Source organism: Orbicella franksi, chromosome 14 (assembly GCF_964199315.1).
Source record: "Orbicella franksi chromosome 14, jaOrbFran1.1, whole genome shotgun sequence".
Taxonomy (NCBI): Eukaryota; Metazoa; Cnidaria; class Anthozoa; order Scleractinia; family Merulinidae; genus Orbicella; species Orbicella franksi.
Window position 1 is genome coordinate 17,882,171 of NC_138158.1, and position 13,910 is coordinate 17,896,080.

At 39.2% G+C, this 13,910-nt stretch overlaps 2 protein-coding genes, 1 long non-coding RNA gene and 1 pseudogene across 3 annotated transcripts in view; 2 read left to right on the forward strand and 2 right to left on the reverse strand.

Moving 5' to 3' along the window:
* Positions 1 to 124: 124 nt before the first annotated feature.
* Positions 125 to 1,356, forward strand: LOC145468559 (uncharacterized). Its single transcript, XR_014042220.1, has 3 exons — positions 125 to 311; positions 851 to 919; positions 1,021 to 1,356. It is a non-coding gene; the product is annotated as an uncharacterized LOC145468559 (long non-coding RNA).
* A 1,565-nt stretch (positions 1,357 to 2,921) lies between these two features.
* LOC145467272 (uncharacterized) lies at positions 2,922 to 3,888 on the reverse strand. The gene is made up of 2 exons (XM_081450819.1): positions 3,866 to 3,888; positions 2,922 to 3,711 (listed from the first exon to the last, which is right to left on the reverse strand). The coding sequence occupies exons 1-2, from the start codon at positions 3,886 to 3,888 to the stop codon at positions 2,922 to 2,924; spliced, it is 813 nt and encodes a 270-aa protein (XP_081306945.1).
* A 213-nt stretch (positions 3,889 to 4,101) lies between these two features.
* Positions 4,102 to 6,952, reverse strand: LOC145467273 (uncharacterized; annotated as a pseudogene).
* Positions 6,953 to 11,697: 4,745 nt separating this feature from the next.
* The window catches only part of LOC145467469 (uncharacterized), a 2,810-nt gene continuing 597 nt past the window's right edge, over positions 11,698 to 13,910 (forward strand). The window contains exons 1-2 of the mRNA XM_081451028.1: positions 11,698 to 12,474; positions 13,377 to 13,910. The exon at positions 13,377 to 13,910 is cut by the window's right edge and continues 597 nt beyond it. Of these exons, the coding sequence (XP_081307154.1) occupies positions 12,441 to 12,474; positions 13,377 to 13,789 (447 nt within the window). The 5' untranslated portion in view covers positions 11,698 to 12,440 and the 3' untranslated portion in view covers positions 13,790 to 13,910. The remainder of the gene's footprint in view (positions 12,475 to 13,376) is intronic.

Sequence of the window (13,910 nt, forward strand, 5' to 3'; positions counted from 1 at the left end):
GTGGCGAATATGCTATAAAGGTCATCGTCGGAAACAGACCGATATACTGGTAAGTTTTGTTTTTCCTATTTTATTGGAAACGTTAATAGTTAGCAGTTTCTTCTCATCGTTACATACACTCAAAAGAAGATTACATACCTGGTTTCAGTTTGCACCAATCGCGATTGTATGAGAGTGGAATTTTTTTCAGTATCTTCAAGACGATTTTGAGGTTTTTTCGCGTGACGGTTTGGTGTAACACACTAGATACAGCGGTACTGATTGTTGGCGCTTTCCACCAACCTAGCGGAGAACTTTGACAGTTGCCTCAGGTTAGTTTTTATTTTTTTGTTTAGTTTATTTGTTTCATTGATGAAATATTATGATGATTATTTAACAACGGACCTATGAGTATTAAACGGTTAACTCAAAGGTCATGGCACTCTATTTACGGTATTAAATTCTTGACAGGAAAACGTCAAGGGGTAGATTGTTCACTATATACTGTCATATTTAAATGTGTCGAACTTCACCGTAAGTTAAATTGATCAACAGATTCTCGAGCTGTCATTTGCGAATATTTCGATCAAGTGTTCTGTTTTGTCAGACATTTTCTTGACCACAAATTTCCCGCTCTTTATTTGATGTTGTGTCGGCCGGTCGCGTCCTCAAAAAGCGCGGGAATTTTGCCGCGCGTGTTTCAATTTTCCGGCTCAATGATTACGACTTGTTTGGTTTCTTGCGGAATGCCAAAACAAAGGTAGTGCATTTAATTGTCGGGTTTTGCTTTGTTTTGCTTTTAATAAATGTTATTTTCAAGGCAATTGGCTTCAGCTGCTAGCTAAATATATTCGTTTTTCTATGTTTGAAGAAGCACAGTTGTTCGTCGATCAAAACCGAGAGTTGTTGTCTGGCCAGAAGCAGATGAGGAGGAAAAAAGGTAGCTTGCTTTCGCCAATTCAGTTTTTCCTGATTTGGTTTTATCATTTAAAAAGGAAACACTTAAGGAATTTTTCGTCTTAAAAAATCAATACATTTCAGAAGCCCAGAAGAAAAAAGACAACAAGAGGAAGAAGAATTGAGAAGAAGGGAAGAGTTAAAGGAAAGACTGGAAAGAGAAAGGCTAAAGAAATTAACCAAAAAAAAGAAAATAAATTTGTGAAATTAAACTTGTCAAATGACAATAAATTTGTAAACAACTGATCCATACAGCTGTAACTGTGGCTTATTGTGTTTTGCAAGCCTTTCCCAAAATAATCGGCCCCTTACAAGCCATTGGACCATTCATAACACAAAGCAATTACAAATTGGTTTTGGTTTTATCCCTGATTCATTGAGAAAGTGGTGCAAGTTTTTTTATGCTAATCTTTATAGCTTGACACACTTAGTGTAGCTACCCAACAAACTTTTTTCACAAGTTAGTTAGCTCTGTATCGTGCCGCAAACACCACAACTTTGTTTACAAATGAGATCAACAGTTTCGTGGTGATGTTTTGAACATTGAAAGGAGGCTGTGTTACCGGTCAAAGAAATTCTCGCTCTCTGGTTGGCTATTAAACTTGTTAAAAAAGATTGTTTGGTGGCTACATTAAGGTATGTCGCACTGTAAGCAAAGGAATGAAGAACTTAACTAAATGCAAATTACTTTCCACACTCAAGGGAACATTACTTCACCAGGAATTGTGCAACTTGTTAAGATTATTTGTGCAATATTGATTAAAATTAAAAGTGCAATTTTATTCCCTGATAAAGATGTGCTATAAAGTCTTCAATGAAATCGTTTCCGTATTTAGCAGTGTTTTGCACCATGATACAGCTGCCCCTCAGGTGTTAATAAGACGGCAACATGGAACTATTCATATGCTTATTTCAGCTAACACTTTCATTTAATTGTCTGTTTGTTGAGATCTCTTATTTAATGCCTTATATTAAATACAATTTTAAAATAGCGGTAGCAACTGCAGTAAACAAGGACACTAGCTTCATAGAGCTTCATAGATGTACATGTAATGTAAAAATCCTACAATTAGGTTAAATAATACTGTGGTATTCTGTGGTAATTGCAGTAGTTAAAATGCTTATGTACATTTATCATTTAAAATATTTACATAATACCAACGATGAAGCACTACATAACATTATACACCAGGGTGCTACTATGGTCCTGCGCAGACAACTACATTTTCTTATTTTTGTACATTGCTTACTGGCTATCAAAATACCGGTAATCATGACTACATGTAAATGCCAATTCTCTAAAAGAGTAGTTAAATACCAAACCAGTTAGTGGCAATTTCCCTAAATGAGAAAAATGGTTTTGATTGTGTGTTACTATACCCCTAGGCCCTACATGGTGTAAGGGAAATTGGTTTTCTATACTACTGCAGTTTCCTGTTGTTACAAGATGTGTTAACATTTATGTCCTTCAAAAATTAAGCAAATCCATAATGGCACATCTTGATGTGATTTATGTGAAAGCACTGAATGATGTGGATGGAACTTATTTTATGGAGCAGATTAAACTAGGCTTCTTGTAAATGATTCGCGATTTACTAATTTGAAGATAAATCCTCGGTAAAAGGTTTTCAGAAAAGTATATTATAGAACCAATGTAGTGTTGGTAAATAGTATTGTATTGTATTCTTGTGTTTGTGCCATTTCATGTTATTGTATTGTGTGACTTACATTGCACTTGTTGATTTACATACATGATTAAGCTCTCCTCATGATCAGCTATAAATTAAGACTTAAAGTATATTGCTACTGCCTGCATCACGATAACTACAGGAATAATTAACACATTTTGAAAAAAAAAAGACATTTCTGCACATGTCAGCTGGTTACAGTATATCTGAATCATAAAAATAATATTTTAGTACAATATGCTTTAAGTCCCCATTTATTATGGAAGCTTGGCAACTTTTTGATTTTCAATATAGAAACTATTCTTCTGTTGTAACTACAATTGCATCTGATCTGTTTCTGTGTTTAGGTTTCCTGAAATTTGTCAGAGTGGAGTTGCTTTGAATCCACTGGCTCTTGACTACCAGTGCCAAGCGATCACATGTATTCTGTGTAGTTGCATAAGTCCTTTCAAGCCTGTTGACCACTGGGTGTATACTTTCTGAGCAGTGTTCAGCTTCCATGCCCACGGTGTGCTTGGAAATGGCTTTCTCAGGGACATGGAAAGTTAACACATGAAACTTTTGAAGCAAGTTGGTGTTTGGAAAGTTTATAGGAAACCAGTGACCAAAGCTAGCACATCGTACTGCAAGGAAGGCTACCTCATGGCGACAGAGAGGAGTACTGGGTGAGTACAGCTGGAAACATTGTGAAAGTTTTGTCAATAATGTTGACACCTTGTTCATACTACTTTGATCACTGAAAACTTTATGTTCTCCATTTTGAAGATTCACTCTGAGTGGTTTGAAACAATTTACAATTTTTCCTACGTTTTCAGGGTGGAGAATTTTGGCAACATCATTACCAACCAGAGCCCCTTTGTGATACACTTGCCTCTTTAAATTCATCCTTTCTAGTACACTATCCAATCTCCTGTGGAAAGGCCCTTTCAAATTATGTATTTTGGTAAGTATGGTAGTCAATTGTTCGTTGGCTGCTTTCAACTGATCTTGATGTTGTTTTGCCTGGTGTTGTTGTTCATCCCTGCCCTTTTTAAGCTCTCGTGCCCTTTCTCTTGCTTTTACAGCTTCCACTGTGTGAGTAGTGAACCTACAAAAAAAATGAAGGCCCTTTTTGAAAAACAGTTACTTATTATAAGTTAAGATATTTATTATTAATTCTTGTCAGAGTCAGACACCTTTTTTCTTATGGCACAACTTCAGTCATAATTTCATCAGACAAAAGATAAATACCGTTTATTTACCAAGATTGAGAATTGCGGACCATGTATTATGGCCCAAGCACAAAGTGTGCAGGGCATGAAGTGAGGGAAAAAAATTATGATCTGTAATTACATATGGACTTAGAAAGTGAGGTTAATGATATATTTTATTTTTATTAATGGCACTGCAAACCACTTACATAGGGGGAATATGTTAATAATATGTTCCTGACAAGGTTTCTTTTATATCTTTTTATTTTTCAGATGACATTTGTTATTTAATTCTGCACATTGTACCTTCGCCCTTCCTTTTGATGATAGGGAGCTGTCTCAGCAAGAAACCTCTGAAGCTTTTCTTCAGTGGAATTAATGGCTTTATTGTCATCCTCCAACAATTCCTCTAGATTGGCACACTCCAAGATCAGTTCCTCCCGTTTCTTGAATGCCTCAACCAGTTCTGAGGATGCCTCTCCATTTGCCTCTTTAATGGTATTATCCAGTGAAATGGCTTCACTTTCAACCAGCTCAAGTGCCTGCTTTCCAAGTCCCAGAGACAAATGGAGGGGCATGCATGACACTGAGTCAATAACTGGTCCAGTTGCTTGATAGACTGGAGTGCTCTCACAATTGTGGAATTGGTTGGCTTTTGACTTTACAGAACCACCTTTCACAAATCTGTCATTATCAGACAAGATTGACTCAAAACTACGCACGGGAAACTTTTTGGTACATGTGTGACTTAAGCAGTGGCACCTCGCTGCAACAACCATGGCGTGCGAGGCTTCCCCTTCTCAAGATCTTTAAGTTGAGCATGACAGAAGTTACAAAAGAAAGTTCCATTGGGTCCTGTTAAACCCAATAACCTTGCTATGAACTCCCAGTCCCCTCCAAGACTGAGCCAGAACTCTGAAATGCTATACATTGCACTGGATGACTGGTTGGCATCACAGTTGGAGGAATGTGATTTGAAATACCGGTAGGTTGTTTTCTGGCATAACAAACATCTTTGGCTGTGATACTCATTTTCGCAGTTTCGGAACAACTCTTGAAGCTCATTAGGCCAATTTGCCATCCCTCTGATGTCAAAATTGGGCTGCTGACTTGGACTTGTGATTTTTGTAAGGTCTACCTTAAGGTCCAGTTCAGTAATGTTTGATAATACTTTCTTTGTTTCCTCGATAACAGGACCAAAACCTTTTGGATGCATTGGTGGTTGTCCTTGTCACCTTCGAATATTGCCAGCAGGCGGGCTGTGTGAATGGAGTGCTGTTCTTTGCAATTGAGAAATTGCAACAGTAACTTTGTTGATTTCCTTCCCTTGTCCCCCATGAGAAGTACCCACAGCAAATTTTTTGGGATGTTGCTCTTTTCCACAAAAAAGCCACTTTCATTCAGTTGGTTAACAGATTTCTTCACTACATCAGACAGATTGGTTACTCTTACAAAAGAGACTTGCTTTCCAGTTGAACTGGCAAAATTCCCGCATTCATACTCAAATTCCATAGACTTTAAATGCCCTCGAATTTCTTTTTCAGAACCAAAAATGTCATATCCTGTAAATAAAAGGGAAAATTATTAGGAAGGCTAATTTTTTTGGAAAGAAATGTACAAAGCTGGAAAGCTCAACAAATCAGTACACCCAGCTTCCCCCATTCCACCCTTTCTAAAAGAACACTTTAATTCGTAATCTTGGACTTTAAAATGGGATGGGAAAGCACCAGTCATTTTTAAAATCAATTTTCATTTGAATTTTGTTTATTTGTTTTTGCCCTAATCTCGTGTATGTACTTATCAGTGATGTGGATACAACTCTTATCATGAGTCTTTATCAAAGTGCACAGGTGCTCTTGTTGGGTTTTAAATATTATTAATGACAAGGGTTTACTGTTCAAAAGCTTACCAAGAGCATCTCTCAAGGTCCTTTTGATCATCCTCAACATCTCCATGGGCATATGGGCTTTAAGCTCTGCAACCTGAAAGAAGCTTATGTCAACTGTAATAATAATAAATTTCAGACAAACAGTGGGTTGAGCTTTTTTTCATTTTGATGTCACAAATGCTACAAGCTGTTGTTTTTGTTATACTGTCTAATACTGATACAGTGTAGATTTTAGGAAGGTAGGCAATCATTTTATGTGAAACTATTCCTTTTTCTACGTCTTTGGTAACCTGTATTAAATTAAAATGTTTTGCAGAGCTGAAATAATGGCACACACTGGGCTAGCATGATGAATAAGTTCTTTTTTATCCATGCAGACTTCAGACTAGTTCATTATTTTGCTGCATTGGTGTAAAATGCACATGTAACAACTGAAAATTTTAAATTTTGTTTTCCAAATAAAACATCTTTGTAGTTGTTACTCATCTGCTTAAGTGTAAAAGACTGTATGATGTTCAGACCTCCCTCTGAAAATGACTTCAGAAACTGATCCTTGTTTCTTTTAATCGGTGTTGCGGTCTGTTGTATGACATCATCTGCCACCTTTGTTGCTGACGCTACACTCTCTACAAATTTCTCAATGACTTGACTCCTTTTTTTCAATGTGCTAGAAGATGCAGATGAACTTCCGGTTTGTGGCTGGGAAACTGGCATTAACTTGATAGGTTTTCCTCTTGATTGGTTGGCATAGATGAAGCCTGAATTACTCTGCCCTGTCTTCTTTTTTACAAGACTCATAAATACCTGAGGAAATAGTGCAAATTATGACGTGCAAATTATGTTTACATACTGGCACGTCAGTCTCAAGTTACAAATATCTGCGATGCCAACACATGGTGACGAAACCGCGCCACAAAGGTGTGCTCTCTCTAACAAAAAAAAAACTAAGCATAAACGAACCCGAGAAAACACGCAACAACTACCTAAGTCTACAAGCATTTATTATAACAATTACACTAAAATAACATTGTACTTTAAATAGGGTAACTAACAATAATACAATAAGCTAAATAATTAACCTTAATTTATTTACAAGAATATAATAAACAAGCTAAGTACTTCAGTACACTTAATCTATTTACAAGAATATTCCTTAAAAAAAATAGGCGTTTCCGTAGTTCAGTTCAGTTCACCTTGCGTCTGAAGTCCTTGTCCATGAACTTGACCCCAACAACGTTCCACCAACACATGACACACACAACGAACCAATTCAAACTCCCGTTTATTACTCCCACCTTTCAACTTACTTCTTCCGATTACGTCTTCACTCAGTCCGGTATATTTCAACTTGACTTCTCCGATTTACTCCAGCTGTCCGGTTTACAACGGCCGACTTCGACAGAACTTTACGCTTGTCCTTCGATTGCTTCGACCAGCTATTTAGTACTCGCGTTCCCCGGCAAATGGCTCTTTGTCGTGAATTTAGGAATGGTTTACTGATGGCTTCTCAGTAATGAAAATGTGCTTCCGGACGTGTTCCTGCCACTTTCTAGCCTCGCTCGTAACTACACTTCAACCTGCTTCTTCTACACACAGAAAAACCTCTCAACACGTATCACCCCAAAAAACCCTAAATACGCAAACGCAAGGTGTTACAATCAAAGAAAGGAAAAGAAAACTATCGGTTAAGGACTAATTACAAAAGTATTGAACAGAACTGGTTACGTAATGAAAGAATACAAATCACATAATCGAGTGTTACGGAATAAATATGATTCTAACAAGCTGTTCCTATGGGATGTAATTAAGCATTCCATGACACACATCTGAAAATATCCAACAGCACGACCTCCGGTAAACATAGCAGCAACGATATTGGGGTTGTTTTTGTTTCAGTGATATTTTTTACGGCAAGCCTCCGGTCCTGTTGAGCTAGTGTTATTCTGTTGACAAATGCCTTTCCTCGAGATTGGGCTTTTACAAAATATTTTTCTTTGTCTTTGTCGCAACTTCGTTGCCATCTCGTCAAATTTCTCCGACAAGAGGCACACAAACACGCATCATTGCACGATGTTTCCACATTAAAACAATTTTTCACGTCTTCCACAATATTCTCAACAATGCTATACCAGCGTGACGACGATCTGCAACAACAGACGTGACATTTTTTGGGGGAAGCCATTGACAATTGAAACATTTCAAGGACTTTATTTTCTTTATTAAACTTCCCGCCACAACGCGCGCCTTGAGCTGCAATGCGCACGCATATTTTTTTAAATTTAGCTCTGACAGGTGAAAGCAGTGATCGTCGTCATTAAGTTGCCCGCCTGAAACGCTCGCGACCTTTACAAAACCTCTCCCGGGCGTTCACTTGGTTGGGGCGCAGCGCAAACCTGGAAGAAACTCCGGAGCGAAAAAGGGGGAGTAAAGGAGCTGGGGAAAAGCTTCGCGTTTTTCTTCCTCGCTTCCCATAATACACGGCGAACCCACTAATTAAATCCCATAAGCCACAGCGCGAGTACGAGAGGCGACTGGGTACCATTTAGACTTTCTAAAAGTCCTTTCCAATAATTCTTCCCTGGCTGTTGCTTTCGACTTTACGTCGCTCACGCTCGCGACTTCGTCTTTCGAAGATTGCCCTTTCGCTTAGCGCGAGGGAGATAAATAACCGAAGGATTTTAGAAGCAAAGGTCGACTTGTGGCAAATCTAGATAAAATTCTCTGGAAGAGACTAAGGTGCCCTTGCAGAACTTCACGAGTCTCTTGCATCTCCACGTGATTAAATATTAATCATGTGGGTCCTACGTATACCAGCAGCATTTTCGTTTGTGGTCCCTTGCATGACCCTCGCTTAATTTGTATTTAGTTAGATCCGATATGCTGCTTATTTTTAACATGATTTGGCAATGTATTTTCTGCGGGACAGTTTTTGTCTGCCCGCAGTCTCCTTGTCGCGACAACGACATAATATAGGGAAGACATTTGTTTGTTTTTGTTATTCAGAACGTTAACTGACAAAAGAATTCTTTGTTTCACCAGCCAATAGTTCTCTGGTTGATATATTAATAGCAATAGTTGGCGTCACTGATATCTTTGCTATTATTCTGGATTTTGCCTATTATTCACGGTCACGCGTTAGTAAGTAAGTAAGTAAACTATGTTTAAGACAGGGTGGCCCACTGAGCTACGAGGCGGTTGTTCAGAGGGGCCCTGTGTACGCCTAAACGTTTGGCACGTGACACTGACATATCCAGAAACATCTGCAGTTTCATCTGAGGTCATTACCATGTACATTAGTAAACAACTGGCATGGCTCTTGAACTGTTTGTTCTATAATTTGCTGCTTCACCGTGCTGACGAGACCTAACCAGGTCGAAGCAGCTGTCCACAGTTGCAATTCTTGGCTTTCAGTTATGGCTCCATTACGTCGTTGTCGCGTTGAGCTTCCTACTTTGTAATTAGCCTTGCTTCATTAGTTGCGGTTCCAATAGACCTTTCGCCCAGGGCAAAGAAGGACTTTACCCATGGGGAGTCTGCGTCTTGTATGTGACCTTTATTCCCACAGTGAAATTGCCCACGGGAAAATCACCGTGGATACATCGAAGAGAACAAAAGATTTACCCATGACATTCCCAGAACCAAGTCGCAGGGTTTGTGAACGATTTTTCTTACCGCGAGAGTGATTCAATCAATCAGGTGGAAGGAAATGGTAATAAAAACAGGAAAGTGCAGCAAACACTGGGCACATTTTTGTGGCGTTGCGCTGAAATTGCGCCAAATAACCCAGCAGGTATTAGTCATTTGAGAGACGCCTCAACAGGTATGGCCAACTTTTGTGCAACCTCATTCCCAGAGTCTCTCATCTTCCCGCCTCCTGGTGCGAGAGAGGACAGTTCTCCCTTGCTCCAGAAGGGCGGGAACATGAGAAACCCTGAGTACGAGGTTGACTTTGTATATAATTTACTTAGCCTGTTCCAGGCTCTCGGTCAGTGGGGACGATGGAAAAACTGGGCGGGTGACCAGCGGGGTCTGGTAGAGAAAAAGAAGAGGTCAAGAAAGCCTGTAAGCATTGATTTAAAAACTCATTCCGGTATACCAGCTCCTGGTATACCCTGTGATTGGTTACCTTTGACAGTTTATATCAACACATTGTCCATTTGTCTGAAGCCAAGTGATGCTTAGCTCGCTTAGTATGGCGAGCGTCAACCTGGTCCTCCAGGGCTTTTCCCCTTCAAGGAAAAAGCCATGGGGGTGTGGTTGTGCTTATATGGGCTATATAGGTCTGTGCGGCCCTAAAGGATAGGTTTTTTCTAGCCGTTTTGGGCAGAAATATTGACCATTTTGGTGTCAATAGAGTATGGTTTTTGCAATCTAGTCTTGAATTGTGTATGTTTTTTAGAAGAAGCTACTTTTTCATCATTATCGATAGGACCACCAACAAAAGCCCTTCAGTTTCCGAACGTCGGTCTGAACTAGGTAACTAATTACAGGTCAGGTCTGATACACAGGGTATTGATTAAGGGTCAGATCTTAACTAGGGTATCGAATGTTTGGTCAGGACATAAATAGGGTTGAAAACATCGACGATTTTGGTCTTAAATAGGGTGAGCGGGCCGCACACCCGAACACAAATTTTCTGGAAGCACCCCTCCGGACGGTCATTTAGCCAAATCAGGTTAAGAACTGTAGCTTGTATTGACCTAATTTTCGCTGAAAATGTTGTTTCTTATCGAGACTGACAGACGATCCAATCACCTTTCTCTTTCAAGTTCCGATAAAGTACCGTATGGACCGGCAGCAAGTCGAGCTGTATGAAGGACTTTAAATAATTGCCCGTAGGCGTTTAACGGAGAAATACAGTATATGAATTTATTTCGTAAAAGTGGCTTGAGAAAATTGCAGCCCTGCTCCGCTCTTAATGTTCTTTTTCAAGATCCTAACCCAGTGTCCAAGTTTATTAACTTTAACCAGATTCACTCCTCTATTTCTAAAAATAATAATAATTATAATAATATAACCTTTATTTACCCTTGGCATTGTTTATTGCACAAAGGCTTGTGGGACTAGCAACTGGAACAAATAATTCAAACGTTGATGCAGAATCCCAACTGGCAGTGTAAATAACACTCCTGTACGTCTTGAATTCGTCTTTAATTCTAACGATTGACTTAAAACCAAAATAACAAATACAGAAATTAATAAACACGAAAACAGCAAAAAATAGACAGGAAAACGAGATACAAGATCTCTACGGCACTCCGGAGCTGACAACGACTGAACACAACTAAAAAGCTACAACGCTAGCGCTATAAAACGGAATTTTGAACTAAAAGAATAAACTTAACAAGGTTACGTCAAAATAGATCAAATTAAAAATCAAAACCGGTCAATAGATAAAGTCCAGAATCTGGGAAATTAAAGAAGGTAAATATGCAAAGACTCTCGCCAAAATTCTGGTCACGGCAATTTTTCTTATGCGAGATATGCGGAGAAATTTTTTACCCAAATTTATAGAGATTTGTATGGAGACGCCATGCTGGTGCCCATCCGTATGGGCACCAACATGGCGGTCGGAAACCAACAGAAACATCTGTCACTGAGTTTTGCGTGACGCGGCATTTACATGACGGCTTAGAGAGCTGTCATGATGGTTAAAAAAAGTGACTTATTTCGGGGAATTTGGCTATCTGAACAGTTCATGTCTTAGAAAAAGTATTATTTTAATGTTTTAGAGTCCCTCAAGGGATAAATTCACGCTTTTGTAGCAAAAGCTTAGAAATTCAAGCGTAGTTTATCACAAAACCAAGAACCCATTCGGAGCAAAAATTTGTATGAATATTAGTTTTCAGCTGCTCTTATACATCATTTAAGTAAAATCTCAGGAATACCAATAGTTTTGTAGTTCGAATTTTAGTGACGTCATGTGAAAACCAGCTGTAGACGATTACATAACACGACGTGAAAAAGCTAATTTGCATTTAAAACTGCACAAAAAAGGTACGCAAAAATTAACCTTAAACAACAAAGACAGAACAAAAAGGAAAAGGCGACCAAAAAACAGGAAAATTTAACTCTCGTGGCTACAGGCAGGACGAAGAACAAACTGTTGGCTATATTTATTTAGTTATCGATTGACGAGTCACGCAATTTTTTTTCACGTTTTGAGTTTAAGAGAAACTTCCCACAGGAAGGTCTTGAAATGACTTTATAATTGAAAGAACTGAGAGAAAAGTCGATTTCAAGTACTTTACCTTCTCTATCATTCTGTTTGTGAATTTAACAAACCACACTCTGTGTTCATTTGAATAATTTTCTACTTTGTCTCCCATTCTAGATCAGTTATCCAATTTATTTTTAGACCGTTCACAGTCCTCTATTTTTCCATAAGATCGTAGATGTCGATCGTTGAGTTCGACGGACCGCCATCTTGATCTCTTGATGCGCGCGAAACTGGGGAGAGTACAAAATGCCCGTGGGTAGAGGCGGCGTTAATAGCGTTGAGGTGAAGGGACCCTCCGCCACCCCTACCTACGGGCACTTTGTACTCTCCCCAGTTTTGCTCGCATCAAGATACCAAGATGGCGGCCCGTCGGAATCAACGATCAACATCTGCGATCTCACGGAAAAATAGGAGACTGTGAACAGTCTAATTTATGTTCCATGTTATTGCTTCTGCAGGGCTAATTGTCATTTCCGAGTTACCACAAATACAGAGCTGAACCAGGATCCAAGCACTCAATGATGAGCAGGTCTGTAAAATCTCATTTTAAAGGTATCAATCTATCAGTCTAGCATCGATGTATTTTTGAATAGAAATCGGTATTATAAATTTGTTTCAGGCTACTCCGCGTTTCGTTGAAACGGCACGTAATTAATAAAGAGCCAAGTCGGTTCAGTAGATAATAACAGCAAACTGGGTGATTATACGTTGAGGATTGTGTTCGGGAGCAGAGTCTCCAATGAATTTTATTAGAGCAGATCAATTTTGAATAACACTTCCGCTTAAACAACTTTACCATTTCATTACATCCTGCTAGTATATTTAGCAATTACATTATTAGCTTGAGATTTCTGTCGCGATCACGAGTAGTAGAAATCGAGAGCGAATAATCTAATTGTTTTAGTATAAATCTAATAGTCGTTCAAAACTTTATCTAAATCCTCTTCACAGACACTTCGAAAGCGCAAAGAAGCGGTCAGACTGCTACGCTACTCACTATCTGCAACAGAATAGACAGCGATTAGCGAAACCAATAAAAGAACGGCATTCTTGATAGAACGCTAGTAGAATAATTTATGCTAAATCAGTAGACAGCGAAATATTGTTGTATAAGCTTCTAAACAAGCGGTGAATGGCAGAAAAAATTGAATACCACCTGGTTGGATTTGAACTTTAGAAGAGCTGGAAGCGAACTTGAACGACTGATTGAACAGTAGCCTTTCCCCAAGAACCGGTAAGCGCGTAGTGAGTTTGACCGCTGTTAAGCGGCCTTCATGATCAGAGCGGCAGTTTGCAAGCACAACACGTCCCCCTTGACCTACGTTTTGTGTTCCTGACCGCTGGTCAAGAGGAACTTGGGCTGTGGCTACGAGAAGGAAAGCAAATTGAACGCATGCGGACTATCAACTTTTTTTGAACCCTCAGGAAGTTCAATTTTGTATTTTCTTTCCCAGAACACTATCGCTCAACAGCTGACTACTACCAATACCTCTTCAAAGAAATCTATGAAAGACTTCTTCCCCACCTGATGAAATCCTTGGACTTGAAGCCGCACCACATTGTCGCAGACATTGGTAGTGGAAACGGCTTTGTCGCCGAAAATATCTTTGAATCTTTCGCGTTAAAAAATCCTGTTTGGTGCGTGGATCCCAGCGCAGAGATGCAAGAAGTAGCCCGCAAAAGGAAAGGAACTTACCCCGTTGGAAAAACGGCGGATGAATGTTTTTCTGACCCGAAAATCAGCCAGTGTTTTCATACGATTCTAGCAGTATTCAGTACTCATCACTTTGTCAATCCCAGTACTGTGTACGAGGGAATATTTCTTTCTATTCGACCCAGTGTTCCTTTGTTCAATTTGACTCGGTAAGTCATTGTCGCCCAATTTTCAAAATGGCCGCGAATGCCTACAGTGCCGGCTACTCTCAAAGGGGAAGAGGAAACAGTTTTTCCATGAAATTTAATTCCAGGGGAAATTCTCCCAAGAAGAG